Source organism: Rhinolophus hipposideros (assembly GCF_964194185.1).
Source record: "Rhinolophus hipposideros genome assembly, chromosome: 7".
NCBI classification, from domain to species: Eukaryota; Metazoa; Chordata; class Mammalia; order Chiroptera; family Rhinolophidae; genus Rhinolophus; species Rhinolophus hipposideros.
Window position 1 is genome coordinate 9,540,163 of NC_138053.1, and position 22,199 is coordinate 9,562,361.

The 22,199-nt window shown below is 52.9% G+C and overlaps 2 protein-coding genes across 4 annotated transcripts; one reads left to right on the top strand and one right to left on the bottom strand.

The window, feature by feature from the left end:
• Positions 1–282: 282 nt before the first annotated feature.
• Positions 283–15,294, top strand: TFR2 (transferrin receptor 2). The gene is made up of 19 exons (XM_081053519.1): positions 283–339; positions 1,437–1,497; positions 1,739–1,991; positions 2,090–2,276; positions 6,840–6,980; positions 7,057–7,168; positions 7,250–7,372; positions 7,659–7,775; positions 7,902–8,041; positions 8,412–8,575; positions 9,405–9,524; positions 9,951–10,033; positions 10,113–10,176; positions 10,265–10,332; positions 10,417–10,493; positions 10,584–10,668; positions 10,754–10,981; positions 11,345–11,485; positions 14,550–15,294. Exons 2-19 carry the CDS (start codon positions 1,465–1,467, stop codon positions 14,832–14,834), a joined length of 2,421 nt encoding a protein of 806 aa, XP_080909645.1. The 5' UTR covers positions 283–339; positions 1,437–1,464; the 3' UTR covers positions 14,835–15,294.
• Positions 15,295–18,309: 3,015 nt separating this feature from the next.
• MOSPD3 (motile sperm domain containing 3) lies at positions 18,310–21,409 on the bottom strand. Of its 3 annotated transcripts, none has more exons than XM_081053696.1 (6): positions 21,313–21,409; positions 20,581–20,848; positions 20,279–20,354; positions 19,827–20,056; positions 18,671–18,835; positions 18,310–18,552 (listed from the first exon to the last, which is right to left on the bottom strand). In XM_081053696.1, the coding sequence occupies exons 2-6, from the start codon at positions 20,783–20,785 to the stop codon at positions 18,521–18,523; spliced, it is 708 nt and encodes a 235-aa protein (XP_080909822.1). In that variant the 5' UTR covers positions 20,786–20,848; positions 21,313–21,409; the 3' UTR covers positions 18,310–18,520. The 3 variants fall into 3 exon arrangements, with proteins under 3 accessions (XP_080909822.1, XP_080909823.1, XP_080909824.1); XM_081053697.1 differs by lacking the exon at positions 21,313–21,409 and adding an exon at positions 21,106–21,254 and having other exon boundaries at positions 18,320–18,552; XM_081053698.1 differs by lacking the exon at positions 21,313–21,409 and adding an exon at positions 21,102–21,243 and having other exon boundaries at positions 18,320–18,552.
• Between the last annotated feature and the right edge of the window lie 790 nt (positions 21,410–22,199).

The window sequence follows — 22,199 nt, forward strand, 5'->3', positions numbered from 1 at the left end:
TCCCATGGTGGACAGCGAGGCAAGGTCTGCGGAAGGGAACGAAGCCGCAGGAGCCACGGATGACGCAGGATTCAAAGGGGCTGCGATCCAGGGCGGATCGCACAAGGAGGATCACGCAGCGAGGACCCGGCAGAGCCGCGCACTGAGTCCCCCAGGGAGGGGCCGAGTTGGGGAGGAAAGGGGTTGCTGGAAAGGAGATGCTGAGGCAGGGGAGGGGCTGAAGCGAGTGCAAGGCCAGAGGTTGGGCCTAGAATGGGAGGGGCGGAGGTAGGACATAGGTGGGCGGGGCCTCGGGCCTCAGGAAGACAGTGTCTCAATACCTCCAGACCTGCAGCTGAGGTGAGCTGGGGCTACGCTGGGTCTCTTGGCGGTGACAAGAATAGGGCGGGGACTGGGGCACTGGTGCACCCCAGTAGCTCAGAACTTCTCTCCCGACTTGGGTAAGAGCTGAGGTTTCCCAGGAGTGACTCCAACACGGGGTCTCTCAGCCCTCCTATTCCAGCACTACGTGTCCTGGAGTCCTCGGTGGGGCTTGGGAACCTGCGCCGCCTGCCTGAAATTGTGGGTAAAACTTAGCGGTTTGTGCCTGTGATGTGTTACTGGGGTCCCTAGACCTAAAAGAGGTAGAAACTCGTGTGGTCCAAATCCTTTGGTCACCAAACAGGCATAGGTGCCCAAAGAGGGCCATGGTTTGTCCAAGGTCACCCCGCTCTGCCTACGCCTTGGCCAACACTCTTTCCACGATGCCTGGTGACCCACAGATCTCTGAATCCAGGACTCCCATCCTGGAACACATTGGTCTTGCCTGACCATTGGCTCCCACCCATGTCCCTCCCTCCCCAGCACCAGTAGGAGCCTGAGACCCACATTTCAGCCTGACACCCACATGGTCAGACCAAACCCCCAGGTCACATCACTGTGGCCTTCAGCTTAGGCACCTTCAGCTTAGGATCCCACTGGGGCAGGCATCCAGACAAGGGAGCCACTAATGTGTTACAGACCCTGGGCATTGGGCTTGCAAGCCAGACGAGGAGGGGGAGAGGTTTTCATGATGGGGAGCTAGACGGGTCCCTAGAACACTGAGAGGGGTGGAAGCAGGAAAGGGGTCAGGGCATCCATATCTCTGCCCTCCCCAGCCATCAGCCCTCCTCCCCCACCCCTGACGGTAACTGGAAGGCCAAAGTCTGCTCCAAGGTCAAAAAATTGATTGTTTTGCAGGGAGTGGGACTGTGGAGGGATTGGCAGGGAAGGGTACAGCCCCTCATCCTCTAGCTTGGGCTGGGGGGCCATGTCTGGAAGGGTGGGCTGAGGCCAGGGTTGTGCCCCCACCCTTAGTGGAGGGGCAAGGAACGCCTGAGCTCAGGCTGCCTGCCAGGGCTGATAAGGGGCCCTCATGCGGCTCCCACAAACGGTTTATCACTGGGGGTGGGGGACAGCCTGCAGGACTCAGGAGGGGGCACGAGCATGGAGCGGCTTTGGGGTCTACTCCAGGGAGCGGTAAGACTGAGTGGGGTCGGGGGATATCCTAGGCCTCCTCTCCAGGTCCTTCAGCCTCCTCCCAAACCCCAAGGCCCTCCACTTGCCACCTCAATCTCTACCGTCCAGCTTGCCTCTCAGGACCCTCTCCTCTGCCTTGTGCTCTTTTGGCACCCCAAAGTCACTGACCCAATGATTGTTAGATCCCTCCCTGTCCTCCACACCTCTCTCCCCAATCTCATGCCCACCGTGGCCCCCACAGAAAAGGTTGTCCCCAGGACCCTCTCAGACCATCTACAAGCATGTGGAAGGCACCCAGCAGGGGCGACTGCAGGAGGAAGAGGAAGACGGGGAAGAGGCAGCTGAGCCACCCTCCCGCCTCTGCCCCATGGAGCTGAGGGGCCCTGAGCCCCGGGGCTCTCGGCCAGGGCGGCAAAGCCTTGGACTCTGGGCAGCAGCAGGACGAAGGGCCACGCCCTACCTGGTCCTGATGGCCCTGCTGATCTTCACTGGGGGTGAGAATCATTTGGCCCCCACAGTGAACTGCCTGGGCTGGGGGAGATTTCTGGGAGGAGGAGGGCACAAGAAGAATCTCCATCTTGCCACCCACCAGCCTTCCTTCTGGGCTATGTGGCCTTCCGAGGGTCCTGCCAGGCATGCGGGGATGATGTGCTGGTGGTCAGCGAGGATATCAACTACGAGACCAGCCTGGATGCCCACCAGGGCACATTATACTGGAGCGACCTCCAGGCCATGTTCCTGCGGCACCTGGGGGAGGGGAGCCTGGAGGACACCATCAGGTAAGGATCATGCTGCCCCCTTCCTGGCCTTCAGAAACCCTCGTCTGCCAGACTCGCCTCTTTGCTTCCTCTCCCGGGACCCTGGTGTTGGGGTTCCCCTTCTGAGTCCTTCCACCTGCCTGGCTGGCGCTCCTGTTCATTGGTCCTGGGAAGGATGGCAGGCATCGGAGCTGAGAGGAGAGAGGGCTCAGGCTCTGAGGGTGGCAGTTTAGGAGATTTAGGAGCTCCCTGAATGAGAACACTGGGGTCCAGACATGGGACAGACCCTGAAAAATCTCGAGTGCAACAGCAAGGAGCTTGGAGTTTGACCTGTGGCAGCAGGGAGCTCTGGGGGGCTCTGAGAAGAGTTTTTTTAGGGAATCAGAAAAACAAGCAAGGAAATGCATTTGTGGGCATAGACGCTCCCCTCATCTACATTATGAGAGAAGCCAGACAGACAGACTGTGTGGGCCTGCAGCACAGCACAAGCAGGCCAGTGTTTTTTTTGATTTTTTGTTCTGCTGAGGTCACCCTTCCCTGATGGGAAGGAGCTGCCAGGTAGGTCCACAGAAGAGCCAGACTTTTAGGTCAGGAGTAGTTTTTCAATGGATTCTCCTCGGTTTTCCAAGTACAAAATCATACAAGCTATAGATAGTGAGAGACACATAGCTTCTTTTCCAATGCCGATACCTTTTATGCCTCTTTCATTTCTTATTGCATCGAAGAGGACATGAATTTAGATATTGATATCAATAGATGTCCTTACCTATTTCCTGACTTTCATAGGAATGTTTCTATAATACTTTGTCATTGAGTGTGAACTTCGCTGCAGACTCTGGATAGCTTTTTAAACATGAATTAAGAAAATTTCCTTCACTCTTAGCTCACTGGGATTTTTTATTTATTTTTTTTTTTAATGATCAGGAAAGGAGGAAAAGGTATGGGACTTTTTTCACATATTTTTCAAGAGTGTACTGAGACAAATACCTAATTGTTCTTTTATTGTTCTTTTATTCATGTTTATGTAGTCATTTGTATTAATACCAGGGGTGCCAAAAAAATGTATACACATGACTTGTATTCATCTTTTGTTATCGGTATATATTGAGCATTACAATTTTAATACGGTTTTCTCCTTTCTTAAAATACGTATACTTTTTTTGGCACCCTCTGTAGATTTCCTTTCCTTCATGAGATCAACACTGAACTTGATCAAGGTGTATTATTACTCTTTTGATTCTGCTGGACCCACCTTGCTTAAAAGACCTTAAATCGGTGGCATCAATGACATGTAGGGCTTTTTTGTTGTTTTGAGCAACACTTGGCAGTCTGGGTACAGGCTGAGCAGGTGGATGGTTTGACAGGTCTGAGGGTGGGCTGTGGCACTGTGGATGCCATCAAAGGGCAGGTAGGCAAGAGGATAACAAGCAATGAAGTGATTCTAGGTTGGATGGGGAAAGAGAAAAGAAACTAGGAGCTGATGACAGCCTTGGAGAAATTGGACAGTCTGGAATGCTCCATACAGTTGAAGAACAAGTATAATGAGGGTAAGGGAGTAAGCTGGAACCTGAAAAACTCTAGTCAGAGAGTGGGATTCTGGAGCTTTTAAGATTTATCTGATAAACTGTATCCTGTTTATTTTGGAGTCTCCAGCGCCTCCCACAGTGCCTGGCACTTAGTAGGTGCTCGGTACATTCTCAATGGCTAAATATCCCGGAGATGGAGGTCTGGGTAATGACAAGATCCGGGGTGAGGCCAGGGAAGTGGGTGGCTGGCCTGGAAGTGACAATGATGAGGTCATTCATTCCTTTATCTAACAAATATTTGTGAGTACCTACTATGTGGCTGGTGCTGGGCTAAGTAGCTGGTAGCAATATAGGAGAGAATGAAATGGTCAGGACCTTTCCCTCCTGGAGCTCATAGTCTACTGGAGGAAATCGATACTACAGTAATAATCCCATCCATGACTGCATAATTATTACCAGGACCATGGCTTTGAAGGGAAAGTATAGGAGGTGAGGAATGGCTATAACCCAGGGAACCTGATTTAGATTGGGGGTCAAGGAAAGCTTCCTTGAGGAAGTGACAAGTTAAGACCTGAGGGGTGAGTTGATTGCCAAGCAAAGACAAAGTAGGAAGCATTTCACACCAGAGAACAGCATGTGCAACAGGTCTGAAGCAGGAAGATGGTGGTCTCGTGGAGGAAGTGAAAGAAAGTCCATGTGGCTGGCCAGGTGGATATGGCTCAGGCAAAAAGGGCCTTACTGGTTACATGAACAGCTTTGGATTTTATTCTAAAAGGAAAGAGTGAAAACTGAAAAGTTGCAAACAACAGAGTATCATGATCAGATGTTGGGGGGAGGGATTTTTTTTTAAGCTATGGAGTTGATCATACCCTTGAGACCACTGTAGTTTCCTCACTGGTCAAGGAGAGTGAAAAGGCTTTCCTGTTTAACTTTCCCTCCCTGTCCCTGAGGACTCCTCCGCCTTCCCTTCCCCCATAAGCACCTTACCTAATGTGTTTGATGTGTGCCTTTAAATACACATGTGGCTTTGTCATATACCATATTTTGACGTGTATAAATGCGCTCTCGTGTATAATGCACACCCATGTTTTTGGCCCAAACTTTCAGGGGAAAAAATCTTTTGTTTTAATTTTTTAATTTAAAATTTTATTTGTTTACATTTAGGTACTTGTTTTTGTATTATAAAGGAATTTTAGCATTTTTTTTAACATATTATGGTACAAGAAATTTTATGCAACAAATAATTACAAAACACAAGAACAGATACAAGGTACGAGACATTTATGTACCGGTAACAAATTTATGATATTTACGCAGCATAGACGGGCAAGAACTCTTCATCGTTGCAAGTTTGTCGTAAATTCAACAAAACTGATTATCGTAGTCCAGGGTATTATTTTGCATACAGATATCGTTATTGATTTCTAGAGTTATACTTTTAACTCATAAGCATAAATAAAAGAATTTTAAAATATTTATATAAATACGGAATTCGTACTACCCATGTATAATGCACATCCTTATTTTTCCCCTCACAAACTTGGGCAAAAAAGTGTGCAGTATACATGGCAAAATACAGCATGTCACGTTTTGTGTGCACATGTAGATTTTTCAAAACATTAATTTTTGCATAATGTAGATTTTTCAAAACATTAATTTTTGCATAAAATGCTATATGTTCATTATTTTAAAATTTAAGCAACATGGACAAATACAAAGAAGTAAATTTTTTTTAAAAAATCACTCCAAGACTTACTATTCAGATATAGCCATCTCTAGTGTGTGCTTTTAATTTTGATAAACTTGTTTTTAACCTAACAGTGTTTTCAAGGTCTATCTATAGAGCACTGTACAAGCATATATTTAGTTTTTTGTTTCTTCCTGTTGTACAGGAATCCATTGTGCACCCTCTGTTTTATGAACACATTGATGGGTGCACTTTCAAACAAGACAGTTGAGCTCCTGGGGGTGGGGGCGGTGCAGGAATGGTACTAAGAAAGCCACTATGACCATGGGTTGCAATAGTCCTCATGAGAGAGGAGAGGACGGTGGCTGAGACCAAAGGGCACATCCGCATGGATTTTTGAAGCAGTGCAGAAGCTTAGTGGACCATGGCATGGAGAGAAAAATGATAAAGTCCTCAATGCAAGTGGCCAAGTGACCGATTGGCTAGAAGTTAATAGCAGTGAAGTCGGACAGAGGGTGGGAGAGCTGGAGGGCACAGGCTTCAAAGGAAAGAGTTTTACCACAGGAGACATGGTCACAAATGTAAACAGTGAAGCCAGGAGCATGCCGCCAGTCCAAGACCCGGTGGTATGTGAACCTGAGCCACCTTCAGGAGTCCCACAGGAGACCTGGCTTCTCAGGGGAGAGCAGGGTTTCTGACAAGGCAAAGGGCAGAAGGGGTATTCAGTGATGATGCTAAAGAAGGAGGAGTTTGCCGTGGAGAAGGCACAGGTAGAGCAGGTTGACAGAGGTCATGGGTGGGTGGGGGGGCTGTGGCAGAGGTGACATGGAAGAACAGGAAGAGTTCAGGTGACAACAGGTTCACTAGTTACTAGGTGGTGACTATGGAAGAAGACAGGGTCTCCATCGATTCCACGGGGAACCTTGGTGTAAGGTGTCTCGTGATGCCCAGGTGGAGGACAGGGAAGATGGAGGGTCCCACCTCTGTCCAGTTAGCCCTTTGGAAGAAAAGATTTCATGCCTAGGGCAGAGTACAGGCCAGTGTCCATATGTGTGGAGGTGGCAGTAGATAGATTGGTGAGTTAGGCTTGAGCCAGGAAGAACCTAAGGGATGGTGGACAGGACCCCTAGCTATGGGCAGCTAAGATTTTAAGCAGGAGGCCCTGGAAACACTAGGTCGTAGCCTGGTGGTGATGGAATGGATGGTAATATTAGGCAGGGTCAGCGACAAGCTTGGAAGCCCCTCAGCACCCGGTGCCCACGGCGACCCATGTCTCTGGCATCCTTCCCCCCCACCTCCCTCTCCTTCAGGCGCCCAGAAGTCCCAGCCCCTCTCCCCTCTGGCGCCCCAATCCCACTTCTCCCCGCTCAGGCAAACCAGCCTTCGGAAAAGGATGGCTGGCTCTGCCGGGATGGCCGCCCTGGCTCAGGAAGTCCGCGCTGCTCTCTTGCGCCAGAAGCTGGACCACGTGTGGACTGACACTCATTACGTGGGGCTGCAGTTCCCCGACCGGTGAGTCCGTGGAGGGCGAGGGGCGCGGCGGGGGGGGCGCGCGGGGTGGGGGACGCTCACCACTCACACTCCTCAGGGCTCACCCCAACACCTTGCGTTGGGTCGATGCGGCCGGGGAGCCCGGGGAGGAGCTGCCGCTGGAGGACCCCGACGTCTACTGTCCCTACAGCGCCACGGGCAACGCCACGGTGAGCGCCTCCTGCCGCGCCCCCTTGCCCTGGCGGAGGAGGGACGTGGCGAGCGCGCCTGACTAAACTCCCCACCCTCAGGGAGAGCTAGTGTACGCCCACTACGGGCGGCCGGAGGACCTCCAGCGCCTCCGGGCCCGGGGTGTGGAGCCGGCCGGGCGCCTCCTGCTGGTGCGCTCGGGGTTGATCAGCTTTGCCCAAAAGGTGAGGGTCCCTGGATGGGGGGCTGGGGAACCCCAGGGTTGGATAGCGTCTAGGAGTGTGTCAGAGGGAAAACAAAACCGAGTGGGTCATAAGAGAATGTTGGCGGGGAGGGCTGCCGAGGCACTGCGGGAAGGCGCAAGATGAGAGCCAGGGGGTGCCCACGGGCTCTCTGTAGATCCACAGCTGCAGATCAAGGGCCATGCCATTTCCCTTTTACTTGCTTCTCCTGCTCTTATTAATCAGTTGTCTCTGGGAAAAGGAGTCCTTCAGCCCCTCCCTTCCCCAGGTGGCCAGTGCCCAGGACTTTGGGGCCCAAGGAGTGCTCATATATCCTGACCCAGCCGACTTCTCCCAGGATCCACACAAGCCAGGGCTGTCCAGCCACCGGGCTGTGTATGGACACGTGAGTCTAGGGGGAGCTGGCAGTGCCTTCCTAGGGTCCTGGGACTACACCTTGCTCGGGATGAGGCTGGCACGCTATTTCTGGAAGCTCAGCCCACAGTTTCAGTGGGCACCCCTCTCTCCACAGGTGCACCTGGGAACTGGGGACCCCTACACGCCTGGCTTCCCTTCCTTCAATCAAACCCAGTTCCCTCCAGTCCAGTCCTCCGGCCTACCCAGCATCCCAGCCCAGCCCATCAGCGCTGACATTGCCTCCCTCCTGCTGAGGTGAGGGACATGTGGGAACCAGAAGAGAAGGCAGGGAGAAGTAGGCTGCAGCTAGCCAATAAAACACCTTTGGATGAAATAAAAAAAGGCATGTTCTGGGAGGGCATAGCCTCTTGTCAGGGTCCAAGGTTTGGTGAGTGGAGCACCTGCTGAGTATCACACTCACTTCTGCTGGGCCCCCTTGAGCAGGACACAACCTGCACAACTGTCCAATCAGCCCTGGCTGGACTGCCCCCTCAGGCAGGGTGCAGAGGCAGAGAGTAGAGCCAGAGGGTGGGAGGGAGAAAAAAAGTGAAGAGGAGGCTTTGGTCTCTTTTATAGCCCGAGCCTCTCTGCTACTTCCAACCTTTTCGGCCCCACCCCTCTCCAGGAAGCTTGAAGGTCCTGTGACTCCCCAGGAATGGCAAGGGCGGCTCCCAGGCTCCCCTTATCGCCTGGGCCCTGGGCCAGGCCTGCACCTAGGGGTCAACAATCACAGGGTCTCTACCCCCATCAACAACATCTTCGGCTGCATTGAGGGACGATCGGAGCCAGGTGTGCTTGCTTGCCCATCTAGTGAGAGGAGAGCTGCTTATAAACCTTGGCCAGAGAGGATCCTGGAGCAAGAGGCCCAGGAGAGTGGGTCAGATGGTGCCCAGTGGAGGGAGGCGGCTTTGGCTGAAGTGGAGGTTGCGGCAGGGGTTAGCAGGGAGAAAAGCTGGCAAGTTGGGTCTAAACTGAGACCATGGAGGGTGGCAGTGAGATCTCAAAGTCCAGCCTATGCAGAGACAGAATGGGCTGCTTTGTGCAGTAGTGAGTTATCTAGCACCGGAGGTAGGCAACCATAGTTGGGTGTTGTTATATCATGAAAGGGAAATCAGATAAGGTAGCTGAGCCTTTCAAGCATAACTAGATGTGGATAGCAGTGGGGAATCAAAGCGGGTTCTTGAACTGAAGCGTGGGGTCACAAGAACAGCTTGGGAAGAGAGTGGTACCTATAAGCACAGAGGGAGAGGCACAGGGCAACCTGGAATGAGGCTCAGATGAAAGTGCTGGTGGTGGGAATATGGGTGGGGAGGGGGTGATTTAAAAAGCGAAAACCTGTCAGGACCTGGCAAATAGTAGGACATGGTTGACCTAGGAGGTAATGGAGTCCAGAATGACCCCAGGCATTCCGCTGAAGGAGGAGGCCATCCAGGCAGGGCCAGGTATAGGGCACTCTCCTTAGGGACAGCAGGCGTTGCAGAGATGTGAGGTAGATGCAGAGATGAGGGGCCTGGAGAAATGGTGTTGAGGCCTGTGGGCACTTGCCCTCCAGGGTGGAGGGAGAAGCCTCTGGGTACTGCCAGTGTAAGAGGTGGACCCCAAACATCCCCTCCCCCAGATCATTATGTTGTCATTGGGGCCCAGAGGGATGCGTGGGGCCCCGGAACCGCCAAGTCTGCTGTGGGGACCGCCATACTGCTGGAGCTGGTGCGGACCTTTTCCTCCATGGTGAGCAATGGTAAGGTCAGGGCCTGGGCCTGGGCCTGGGCCGGGCAGTGAGGGCTGTGGCCCAAGTCAGCGTAGGGCAGAGAGGCAGTTAGGAGCACGGGCTGCAGGGTGGCCACTCAGACCTGGGCTCCAAACCTGGCCACTCACTCACGTCCTAGCTGCGTGGCTCTGGACAAGTGACTGTACCTCCATTTCCTCATTTAAACCTGAAAGTGGTAACAGTCCATGGTTGAGTGTAGATTAAACAGGAGATTCTATATGTAAGCCATCTTCATCACTATTAGAGTTGTGGCAGGGCAGACCCAGGTGAGATGGGCTGGGCTGGGGGCTTGATGAGAGGGAAGGAGAGACCCCAGGAGACTAGAACAGAGGAAAACAAAGAGGGGGTCTTTGCTTGGCCTCCAGCTGAGCCTACTCCCCCCCTCCCTGTCCCTAGGCTTCCGGCCCCGCAGAAGTCTTCTCTTCATCAGCTGGGATGGAGGTGACTTTGGGAGTGTGGGCTCCACGGAGTGGCTGGAGGTAATGTGGGGTCCTGGGCAGATAGTCAGGCAGTGGGGAGAAGTGGGGTGTGTTCACATCCCACACCCCTCACCCACAGGGCTACCTCAGCCTGCTGCATCTCAAAGCTGTGGTCTACGTGAGCCTGGACAACGCTGTGCTGGGTGAGCAGGGGCAGTGTCACCCCGGGGCCTCCTCAGGTGCACACCTGCCCTCAGGACCAAGCCCTGAGCCTGGTGTCCCTCTCTGCAGGGGATGACAAGTTCTATGCCAAGACCAGCCCCCTTCTGATCAGCCTCATTGAGAACATCCTGAAGCAGGCAAGAGCCCAGCAGGAGCGGTGTACGGAGGGAAGTTGGGGGGAGGGCCAGAGAGCCTGACTGTGCCTCCCAACCTGCCCTCAGGTGGATTCTCCTAACCAAAGCGGGCAGACTCTTTACGAGCAGGTAGCATTCAACAATCACAGCTGGGATACAGAGGTGTAAGTTGGGGCAAGGGGGAGGGAGGAGCGCTGGGGCTGATGTGGGGTAAGCCTGAAGCCACAGGGCACTGTAACCTGTGCCCCTCCCAGGATCCAGCCGCTTCCCATGGACAGCAGTGCCTATTCCTTCACAGCTTTCGCAGGGGTCCCTGCTGTTGAGTTCTCCTTTGTGGAGGTAAGACGCACTGGCCTCGCCCCAGAGCAGAGCCCCTCAGCCTGTGTGCACCATGCCCCCGAGCTAGCACCCCCTGTCCTAGCAGGATGGCCAGGCGTACCCGTTCCTGCACACGAAGGAGGACACCTATGACAACCTGCACAAGATGTTGCAGGGCCGCCTGCCTGCGGTGGCCCAGGCTGTGGCTCAACTCACAGGACAGCTCCTCATCCGGCTCAGCCATGATCACCTGCTGCCCCTCGACTTTGGCCGCTATGGGGACGTGGTCCTCAGGCACATCAGCAGCCTCAACGAGTTCTCAGGGGACCTCAAGGTCCAAGACGCCAACCCCGCTCAGCGCTTCTGGGGGTGGGGTCGCTATATCCCCTTAGAGTGCTGCCCAGGCCAAGGCGTCTGGTCCCTCCTCCCCCCACCCTCCTTGGAGTCTAGGGCCCCTATGACAACCTGGCCCCCTTACTTCTGCTCCAGTCACCTAAGCCCCTCCCAAACCCCTGGGATCTGCTTCCCCCAACCTCACAGGTCTTCCATCTGACTTCATTACGCCCCCCAGCCTCCCCCCTATACCTACCCACTCCTGCCAAGCCCCGGGTGAGCCCTGTCCCCCAGCCCCTTGACTTCCATCCTAGGCTGGGTCCTGGCCCTTGCCGCCGGCCCCAGCCCATGCCTCCACACGCAGGCCCGCGGGCTGACCCTCCAGTGGGTGTACTCCGCGCGCGGGGACTACATCCGGGCGGCGGAGAAGCTGCGGAAGGAGATCTACAGCTCGGAGGAGAGCGACGAGCGGCTGATGCGCATGTACAATGTGCGCATCATGCGGGTGAGGCCCCGCCCCCTGGCCGCCGCCCTCGCGCTCCCGCTGCCTGGCCCCTCTGTCTTTGTGCTCCTTGTCCCTCTCACTGCCTTCCCTCGGGCCCTGTCCTCTGGCGCGTCGAGTCCTGGATGCTCAGTGTTCCCAGACCGGCCAGGCTGGAGCAACCACCGAGGCAGGCCCCACAAAGTGAGGAAAGAGGGCCAGCCCTTTGGCCACAGTAGCTCAGCCAACGTAGGGCAGAGCTGGAACCCTCCCCAACACACACACACACACACACACACACACACACACACACACACACACACACACTTTTGGAGAGTAAAAGCATTCCACGGTGGTCCAAGAGGTACAGGGTTATGACCTGGGAGGTGAAAAAGACTTAAGAAATTCAGAGCTTGGAGATCACTTTTCTAGTAATGAGATGGGTGAAATCCAGAAAGGCTGCTTGGAGGTGTCACTTGAAATTTATACTAGATTTTATTCCCTCGCCAATCCCTCCTGCTTAGCTTTAGTACTTTGCAACCCGAACCCCATCTCCAGTTCCAACCCCTCCTCTTCCTTCTGAACTCAACCTTGCAACCCCTTGATTTCAGTAAATGGATGGTTAGGGACTGTAGGTGTAGGAAAAAGTCTATATGGCAAAATTATAAGTAGGACCATCCTCAGTGAGGTGGGAGAACATGTGTGATCCTTGTAGATTCATATTCTTTCTCCCCCTTCCTTTTTCCTGCTTGGGTCCCTGCCCATTTCCCTTGGCATCCCTCATTCCTTCTTTCTGTTCACAAACCCATCCCTCTTGCTCTTTCGTTCTTGCCCCTTGCTCCTGGTCTCTGTCATTCTTCTCTTACCTCAGAATTCTCTTCTTCCTCCCCCCTTCCTGATGTCTTCATCTCCCCTTCCCTTTGTCTCCTCCACCCAGACATGACCCTGCTGTGACCCTGCCAGTGAGACAAGAGGTTGGGCATTGTTCATTCTCATTCACAGATCTTGCTTTAACCCCTGTTATGCCAGACTCCAGGACACAAAAAGACACCCCCTTCACCCCATCCCCAAAGTTGTCCCCTAAGGGGATAATGACATCTGTATATAAGGTAATGATTCAGACTCAGGCTGGAGAGGAAAAGACTTAGGATTTCAGAACCTGAAACGCAGGACTGGGCAAGACCCAGGGGACTTTGTGGCTCTAGACCAGGGGTTAGTTAACTACAGCCAGCAGGCCAAATTTGGCCTGCCTTCTGTTTTTGTAAATAAAGTTTTATTGCAACGCAGCTACGCTTACTGGTTTTCATACGGCCTATGGCTGCTTTTGTGCTACAGTAGCAAAGTTGAGTAGTTGGAACAGAAATATTTACTGTCGAGGTTTTTGCAGAAAAAGTTTGCTGACTCTTGCTTTAGACTGTGACTTGGGTCTTGAACAACAGACAGAACTTGAGTTGGTGCAAAGAAAGAGGACATTTCAGGGTAGAGAGCCCCAGAATAAGGACGAGGCAATGAAATAGGCCTGACTCTCCTTATGATCAGGGTATGGACCAGCAGAGCCTGAACAGAGGCCCTAGGGACCAACTGTGGGGAGCCTTGAATGCCAGGATAATAAATTTGAATTTTTAGGGTCTGGGTATCAAGGAAATCAGGAAGATGTTTGAGCAGGGAAGGAGATGTAAGCAAAGTGGAGTTTTAGGAAGGATTTGGCCAGAATGTAAATGGCCTGAAGAGGGAATGAAATTAATGATGACTGATCTCTGGGTGAGGGTGGCAAGTGGAAGCTTATGCCACCTGTGGGTGAGAGGCTGTACTGATGTGAGACATTTGGAAGGAAAATGGACAGAATGGGTGTTCAGAGAAGAGGAGGAGAATAATCATAGCAGCTGCCATTTATTGAGGGCTACCATGTGCTAGGGCTTTACTTCACTTTCTCTCACAGGACTCTCCCAAATCCTGTGAGGTTGCTAGTATCATACACAGAAACTGAGGCTCAGATGGGCTAAATAACATATTCAAGATCACAGTAAGTGGTGGAGCCGAATTTAAAAACCAGGCAGTCTGACCACAAAGCCTGTGCTCACCCCACTTGCCCTCACCTTCAAGACTGAGAGCCTGGCACCTGGGGAAGACTGGTGCTCATGAGGGAACGTGAGTGTGAGGGTCAGGTTTTGGAAGAAGTTGGTGCCCACTTGTGTGTGGGGCTGTGTCCAGGTGCCCCCTACCCCAGTGGGGAGGCCCAGAAGTCTGAGGGCAGGGTTCCAGTGGATGATTTGTCAATTAGACTTGGCAACTATCCCCACAAGGTCTTGGTTGAAGTCAGGGATGTGGATGAGCTCTTTCAACGAATGGTGGAAGCCTTAAAAAGATGAGTGTGTGAGACTACCCCTAGAGATTCTGATTTTGCTGGGGTGGCACCCAGGCAATGGTAATTTAAATACCTTCTCCTAGTGATTCTGATATGCAGCCAGGATTGAAAACCACTGGATTGTAGGTAAAGAGAAGAACAGAAGGTAGAGGCTGAACCTTGGGCCTGCCGACAGGTAGGAGCAGAAGGAAACAGAGAGGCTAGCAGAAAGGTGGGAGGAGAGCTGGGCTAGGAGCAAGGCCATCTCAGAAAAACAAACTGTATCTGAGTCAGAGGGTGAGGACAGAGCGTCAGGCACTTCATTAGGACTGGGCTGTCCCCGTGACCTTTGAGTTTGGGCTGTGGACATTGGTGGAGGTGGGGCGAATGGCTGGCGTGTGGGAAAGGGAGGAGCAACAGGGACTATAGACTATTCTTTGAGGCTTTGGGTAGTGAATGGGTGAGGAGGGAAGGCTGGGAGACCTACAGGCAGACTTGGAGTTTCAAGGGATAGAAAGGAAGGGATCCAACCTAAAACAAGCTGGAAAACGCATCCTACCAGGCTACTTGTGACTTCACAGAGTGGCAATTCCTGATTGTATAGCCAGAGGGAGGTGGGACTTAAAGAAGCTGCTCCACCATATTTATCAAGCAAGTACTAGGTTCCAATCTTTGTTTCGAATTGTTCAGGCCTTCGCTCCTGGGCAGAACCCCAACTTCGGCCTGATCCCCCTCTCTGTGCAGGTGGAGTTCTACTTCCTGTCCCAGTACGTGTCACCAGCGGACTCTCCTTTCCGACACATCTTCCTGGGTCATGGAGACCACACGCTGGGTGCCCTGCTCGACCACGTGCGGCTGCTGCGCTCCAGCAGCTCTAAGGCTCTGGGGACTGCCTCCTCCGGGGTGGCACCCGGCCTGGCCTTCCAGGAGAGCCGCTTTCGGCGCCAGCTGGCCCTGCTCACCTGGACGCTGCAGGGGGCCGCCAATGCACTCAGCGGAGACATCTGGAACATTGATAACAACTTCTGAGATCCGTGGGGACGTGAGGTGGGGGTCATATGCCCCAGCTCCTGGCCGACAGCTCCTCCTTTTTCTGCTTGAGAGATTTTTGGGTGACTGCACCACCTCTTGTTGCTGACCAATTACTCATTAGCCCTTCCTGTCTCTCCCTAGGGCCCAGTGTAAACACCCACACACCCCTGACCCTACAGTGTAGGAGTAGATGAACAGTGCCTTCCATGATGGACGGTCATACTGTCAGATAATTAGAGAGCAGCAGTTGCTCCATCAATATCAGTCCCTCCCCCTTCAGGAGCCACGACGCCCACACCCAGAGACCACTCTGGAAGGTTTCCTAGGCCCTGGGACCTGGCCAGCTCTCGGTGGGAGAGACAGCTGAAATCCTAACCTTATGGCCAACAGGTAGCTTGTGGTAGGGGGCTGGGATTTGTCCTGCAATAAACCACATGGGCGTCTGTTGTTTATGAGCACCTTGGTGCTTCCTCCCCCTCATCCACCCAACCATCGCTCACCTGAGACCTAGGGAAGGGTTGAGCAGAAGGGGCCAGAGAGTTTGCAAGTAGGAATGCTGTCTCCATGGGGGAAACTCTGAGCTGTTTTGTTGCCTAAGGAAGGAAATTGCCTAAAGAAATGAGGGCCCTTCTCCAAAAACCACCATGGGTGGGGGGCTGGCTCTGAACCTTCTCCTGAGACCAAGCACAGCTGCATAATTTGTAAGGTCTGGTGCAAAATGAAAATGCAGGGCCTCTTGTTCAAGAAGCAAGAAGAAAGCTTTTTTCTTTCTTCCACAGTTGCTCAACGTGTCATTGCTATTTAATGCCCAAATCCCCCAGGCTGGGAATTACTCTGGGGAAGATCCCCATAGGCACCCAGGGTTCTGTCGCACAACTTGGTACAGGTATACCCAACCATGCCCCTGGTCCACACCTGGGTCCTCCCTGTACCTGCACCCAGGTTCCTGCTGGGGCAGGAAGGTGGCAGTTGTCACTCGATGGGGCAGGAAGGTGGCAGTTGTCACTCGATGGGGCAGGGAGCTGGCAGGCAAGCCATTCAGGTGAGGCAGGACCCCAAGCACATGCTCTACTGTCCCATTGGACTGCACTTCCAAAACATAAATTCAAAGGTAGAATCATTAAGAATTTCAAGATAGCGACCACAGAGCTGTAAACCCAAACACAGGACCCTTCTGAGCATGGAGTCCTGTGAGACTTCAGTGGTCACATGGTGGCCTGGCCTAGGACGTCTCTCCTGCTAGGTTCCCCTTTGGCCAATCTTTGTCCAGTGAGCTGAAAGCTTCAGGAAGGCAGGGAATTACAAGGGCAGGTGGCACCACTTTACCTTTCATCTTTGTCTCAGAAGGCAGAGACCCTGTGGCCCTGCCTCTCGCTCCCAGGGCAGCTGCAAAACTCCCAGTGCACGCCTCTCAGGGTCCTACCCACCTCCTCAGGACGTGGGATGTGAGGCTTCTTGTGTGGCTTGGGGTGTCCCAGCCCCTGGGTTCTAGGATGAAACTGACCCTTCCTTAGCCTCCTGAGCCTGACTTGGTGGGACCTCAGGAGGCGGGGCCAGGGCCAGAACCCCCCCCTTGACTGTTTGCTTCCCTGACACAGTCCAGAACAAATTTTCCAAAGTGGCATCTCAGCCCTTCTTCACCTTGTTCATTTGCTCCCTGTGGTAGACAGAATACCGGTCTGGACTAATCCCCCAAAACTGTGAATGAAGAGGAAGCTTGACACACAGACCCCAGGGGTGCGCACACAGGAGAAAGACTGTGGGAGGACATAGCGAGAAGGCGGCAGTCTGCAAGCCAAGAAGAGAGGGTTCAGGAGAAACCAAATCTGTTAACCCTTTGATCTTGGACTTCTAGTCTCCAGAACTGTGAAGAAATAAATTTCTGTAGTTTAAGCCACACAGAACATGGCAGCCTTAGCAAACTAGCACAGGGAAGTTATCCCGGATTGGGGGGGGGCGGGGGTGGTGGTGGTGGTAATGTAATCACTAAGGTCCTTATAAAAGGAGGCAGGAAAATCAATGATAGAGAAAGGAGAAGTGACAACAGAAGCCGAGTGTCAGAGTCAGAGAGAGATTTGAAAATGCTACACTCTTGGCTTTTTTATTTTTTTCTCTTTAGAGGTTTAAAACATTGGTCATTCGTTATTTCCACTCCTGGCTTGAAAGATGGAGGAAGGGACTGCAAGCCAAGGAATGAAGATGGACTCTAGAAGTTAGAAAAGGCAGCAAGGAGACATCCTCCCCTGGTGCCTCCAGAAGGAACGCCATCTGTGTTGTTTTAAGCTACTAAATTTGCGATAAATTGTTAGAGCAGTCACAGGAAACTAATACTCCAACTGCTGCAAGCTCAGTATTGTCTTCTAAAGAAATTTACTTAAATAAAAAGGTCTGTGTCCCGAACCCCTCCCATCCCTACAGCTGCCCCCTTCAAAACTGTGTCCCAGAAAGCCTTCCTGATCCCACCGGCAACAAGGCCTTTTCACAGCAAATACCAACAGGGTCATTTGTGTGTGATACCTCAAATGTACTTTGGGGTCATGATTGGCCTCCAAAGGGGCAGAGCCAGCCCAGTATGAATGGTTATCAGTCATACACATGTAATTTGGTGAGGGGTTCACTGCAAACCCTACAAAAACAGAAGAAGAGCCCTCCCCCATACTGAGAGCCCTCCCCCATACTCCCTGACACAGGCTGCAGAGCCATTCTCTGCACACTACTGGCGCCATGCCCCACTGGAGCCAGCTCCGTGTGTGGGAAGGACAAGACTCCCTGGGCAGTGGGGCAGCTCCTAAGGCCCCCAAAGTAAAGCTGAAACAACTGATAGCTTTCCATCAGTGTTAATAGACTAAGTCTGTCTTAACAACATTACCTTGCTGATTTTTGTCCCCAGTCAATAATCTACCTGTGCTGCTAAGTGTCCATCAATAGATGAATGGATAAAGAAATGTGGTACAGGCATGAGCGCGCGCATGCACACACACACACAAACACACACACACACACTCTGGAATATTACTCAGCCATAAAAAGAATGAAATCTTGGGCCATTTATGACAAGGATGGACCTAGTGGGCATTAATGCTAAGTGAAATAAGTCAGACAAATATAAAAACTGTATTTCACTTACACGTGGAACCTAAAAAAGTTTTAAAAATGAATAAGCCAAACAAAACAGAAACAGACCCAAAAGTATAGAGAACAAACTGATGTTGCCAAAGGGGGTGGGGTGAAAAGATGGGTGAGAAAAAAAAAAGAACCAACTCTCCCAATTCCTTCGTTTAGAAGATAAAAACTGAAGTTCAGAGAAATGAAAGGTCTTGCTCAAGGTCAGTTTTTTTGGTGTAGTGCCAGGACTAAAACCCAGCTCTCCTAAATCCTGACTGGGCCTCTTCCCTGCCTTAGGCCCTGGGTCCCCAAGGAATTGGGAGTAGGAGGAACTGGAGCAAAAAAAGTAGGAAGAAAGGGGCATGTTCCCTACATTTCTCAGTTTAATTTTACAAATTTATTTTATTCAACGTGGAAAATGAATACAAATCCCTGGGTACTTTTTGTCGGGGGTGATGGGGGAAGCGGGCAGGAACAAGGAAGAGGGCAATAGGGGTGGAGGCCAAGGTCTGAGCATCACAGTGGCTGTCTCACGTCCACATCCCTGCCCAGGAGGGGGTGGAGGTTGAGCACGGCGCTCAGGTCCGGAGGAAAACCATGGTGAGCAGACCTGGAGAGGGGAGAAAGAGCAAGGTCCTAGGAGCAGCCCTGGGGCTCCAGAAGCCCTCTTCCCAGGCCTCATCCCTCTTTCTCTGGGGCCTGGATCCCCTGGCCACTCCTGTGCTCACCCAAGACATAGGCTGCCACCAACTTTTGTCCCATGGAGACGTGAAGGATTTGGGGTAGCTGGCTGCCGAGTTCATCCTGGAGCGGGAGCAGAAGGAAGGCCACCGAGACTATGCCCGTCAGCAAGAAGAGGAGGAAGGAGCTGGTGGCCAGTTGCGAGTGGGATTCTGGGAAACAAGGATCAGCACAAGTTCCAGCCCCCATTCCTGCCCAACCCAAGGTCTTCCAGGGAGGCGGCTGAACATGGAAGGTGTATCTACTTTTTATTGCCTTCCAGGGGCACATAGTAAGTGTCGTCTCTCTTCCTGGAGCCTTTGTCCCCACAGCCACAAGAAAACCTCTCTCTTCTGGTTCCTCAGCATTTTTTTTTTTAAAGATTTTATTGGGGAAGGGGAACAGGACTTTATTAGGGAACAGTGTGTACTTCTGGGATTTTTCCAAGTCAAGTTGTTGTCCTTTCCATCTTAGTTGTGGAGGGTTCAGCTCAGCTCAAGGTGCCATGTTCAATCTTAGTTGCGGGGGATGGGGAGCAGAGCCCACCATCCCTTGGGGGAGTCAAGGAGTCAAACTGGCAACCTTGTGGTTGAGAGCCCACGCTCCAACCAACTGAGCCATCTGGCCACCCGGGAGCTGAGCAGCAGCTCATTGACTTCATTCTAGTTGCGGGGGGCGCAGCTCGCTGGCCCACGTGGAATCGAACCGGCAGCCCCGTTGCCCAGAGCTCAGCTCTAACCAACTGAGCCACCCGTCCGCCCCCTCAGCATTCTTTTTTACTTCACTCTGCCTGATTACTAGTTCCTGTGTACCTGTGTGTCCAGCAGGGACCTCCACCTCCCAGACCCAGCACACAACTTGGTACAGCATAACCGCTCAGTACAAGTTTCTTATTGAGCTGAACTGAGCTGGCACATGGTAGAAAGTACAGAAGTTAGAGCTAAGGAAGAACTTTTCCATCTAAGTAGAGGCCAGAAACCAGGGAAACTGCAAAGTCTGCTTATTCCCTAACTTGATATAAAATTTCAACTCCCAGGAATGTTTCCACCAAAAAGAAAAAGACTGAACCAGAAGATGTCTTCAACTCCAGCTGAACTTATCTCTAGGGAATGCCAGGTTCTCCCTACCCAGAGAACTAAAGAATTCCCATCCCCCAAAACTTACTTTCTGGGAGGTGTCTGGCTGTGGGTGGCGCTGTCCAGGAAGGAGGTCCTGGGTGGGGCATTGGGTTGGATTGTTCCTGAAGTTCAAGGGGGTACGCTGGGGCCCTCAGAACCGAGGTGATGTCCTTGCGCCCCACCACTCGGCCCTCAGCTCCCTCCTCAGACAGCTCAATGCGGAAGCGGTCCTGGACATCATACTGGCTGGGAGTGGGGGACACGTGGCGAATCACACTGATCCCAAGATAGGAGAGAAGCCAAATGAGAGGAAGTGAGTGAGAGGCAGTGATCCAAGTGGACCCAGGTCCCACCCTCCCAGGAAACTTTCCCATATGGTCGCAGACAGAGGGTGGGGAAAACAGGTTGAAGAGGACCACGTCTGAGACCTAAGACTACAGCTCAGTAATTCAGAGAGAGGTGGCAGTGACATCTGGCTTCGCCACCCTCCCAACTCACATGTCAATGCAGGACTGAGGCTTCACATATCCTTCTGCATCAAACACTGTGTATTTGGCAGGTGCTGTGCACAGAACTGGGGGATAAAGGCACAGAAAGACCGACTATTGCCTCAGAGACCCTACACAAGCCTTTCCCATGACGGGACACTAGAATCCCCCTTGCCTTCTACCCCCATGACTCTTCCAGTCCGCCACGGCTGGACATCTGACCACACTCATCTGACTCCTCCAGCCCATGCACGCCCCCAATGTCCTGCCACCAGCCTCCACATCCACAGCACGAGGCGCCCATCCCTTCACCTCGGAAGCGAAGCGCAGCTCCCGTGGGGTTATAGAGGGTCAGCAGCTGCCGGGGTCCGCTCCGTTGGTCCGCTCTGAATACTAGATCCGGGGGAAAGACGAGGACCGGGATAACAGGTACCGAGGGAGGAGGGGCGCCCCGGGATCCCCGCCCAGGAGCACCCGGACCCACGAGCTCCTGGTCCTGGGGCGCCCCGCGGCGCATGCAGGCTCTGGGCGGTGGGACATCCGAGGGCAGAGCTCGGGGGACAGGGCCTGGAATCTAGAGCTGGGGAGCGAAAGCGGAGAAAGAGATGAGATCGTGGGGCAGGGCCTGGATTTATGGCGCCGCCGCCACCGCGGCCTCGAAACCTCGCTAGATGAGGCTCCCGCAGACCAGGACCCAGCCCCCAAACCCTTGCCCTCTCCGGCGCTGCCCAGTCCCCTTAGGTCCCGCCCCCAAGCCCAGCCTCCATGGTCACTCCCACCCCGTAAACCCGTCCCCTCGCGGCTCCCAACCGGGCTATCTGCATAAGCCCCACCCACACTAGGCTCCGCCCCTTCCGGGCGTCCAGGGTTTCCGTCCCTTCTCTCCCGCCAGACTCCGCCTGCCGCAGAGGTCTCCTCCGGACCTGCCCTTCCTGCCTCCGGCTACCAGAGACCTGTTACTGTCCCTCCGACCCCTCCCTGAGCTCGGGCTTGCGCTCCTTAAGGTTTCCGCCTCCGATCGGCGGTTCAAGCTACGATGCTCACCTTCTGGTCACGGTACCTGCCAATCAATTTGTGACCGTATCGGAGCAGCCATCTGCCCGAGAGACGCTTTCTGTACTTCCGCCGTACGGCCTCTGTCATTGGTCAGGGCAACCTCGTTTCCGCCAAAAGTATACGCCGATGGGTGCGCCTAAAGACGTAATTGACTTGATCCTGGTGACATAAAACTTGACCAGTGTCTCTGGCTAGAACTCTAGCCCTGGAGTTACTCTGGTGGACCTGGGCGAGGCTGGGAACGGGCCTTGTTCCTTCCTCCCCACTCAGACTGCCCAGATCGCTAGACTTCCATCCCATAAAAAAGCCCTCTTTCTCCACTTCAATCCCAGGCTCTCTTAGAAGCTTCTGCAGCAATCAAAGCTGTTTCCTACAGTAGTAGTAGTTCGAGGTTGCTCCCAGTTGGATTTGGGTCTCAGCCTAGGGTTCCTCTCCTGATTCTCTGTTTCCTACATGAAACTTGAAAATCACTCACATTTTGCACAGGGATTAAGATTTACCAACCCTGCCATTTACATCATCACACCAAATCTTCAAATCTTACAGCCAAGGAAACCTCAGCAAGGTGACAATCTCACCCCAGGACACACAACTGGTTAGCAGTGGAGCAAAAACAAAGTTGATCTCATGCAAAAGTCTTCCCTGAGCACCCTATCAAATGTAGAATCTGACTTTGTCCTCTTAATCACGCTTTTGTTGTCTTCACAGCACTCAGAGCTGTTTGAACTTATATATTTTACTGTTCATCTCTGCTCCAGTAGAATGTACTCTCCTTTCCACAAGAGCAGAGACTTTGTTTTGTTGTATCTTTGGTGCCTAAAACAGTGCCTGCCTTTTGGAATGAACAAATGACTGAGTAACTAGGACAAACTTCT